General features: G+C 66.9%; 1 protein-coding gene across 1 annotated transcript in view; it reads right to left on the bottom strand.

The window, feature by feature from the left end:
* Positions 1–373, bottom strand: part of ACSBG1 (acyl-CoA synthetase bubblegum family member 1) — a 41,022-nt gene extending 40,649 nt beyond the window's left edge. The window contains exon 1 of the mRNA XM_014546257.1: positions 341–373. Within this exon, the coding sequence (XP_014401743.1) occupies positions 341–373 (33 nt within the window). The remainder of the gene's footprint in view (positions 1–340) is intronic.
* Positions 374–468: the final 95 nt, after the last annotated feature.

The raw sequence follows: 468 nt of genomic DNA, 5'->3' as shown, positions 1-468 counted from the left end.
GAAGCTGGGTCCGGGGAGGGGGGCAGGAAGCTGGGCAGGGAGCTGGGCAGGGAGCTGGGCAGGAAGCTGGGCAGGGAGCTGGGCCCCGGGAGCCGGGCAGGAAGCTGGCCTTTTCTCCCTTCTCCTTACTAACTGCACGGGCTGTGCCCCGTTTTACCTGCGCCTGCTCCTTGCACCCTCTCAGCAGCAGCCTAGTGTGGGCTTAGTGACCGGCCCATTTCCCAGAGGAGACCTGAGGCTGGTCAGCGCCACGGGCCGGCCAGAGGCCGCCGGCAGGTGAGGCCCAGGCCTCCACACACACCAGATCTGTCCGATGTTTGCATCGTAAAACTCAGCCAACCGTCTCACCCTCGCCCCTGGGGAGCCCGGCCATGGTAACAGACGTCCCTGCCGCGCCCTTTGCCCGGTGCCCCTCCGCTTCCCCTCGGGGCAGGCTTGTGGCATGAGACCTGCATCCTCAGAACCAGG

The sequence above is a fragment of the Myotis brandtii genome, unplaced genomic scaffold (genome assembly GCF_000412655.1).
Source record: "Myotis brandtii unplaced genomic scaffold, ASM41265v1 scaffold439, whole genome shotgun sequence".
Taxonomy (NCBI): domain Eukaryota; kingdom Metazoa; phylum Chordata; class Mammalia; order Chiroptera; family Vespertilionidae; genus Myotis; species Myotis brandtii.
This window is presented reverse-complemented; position numbering and strand designations above follow the sequence as displayed.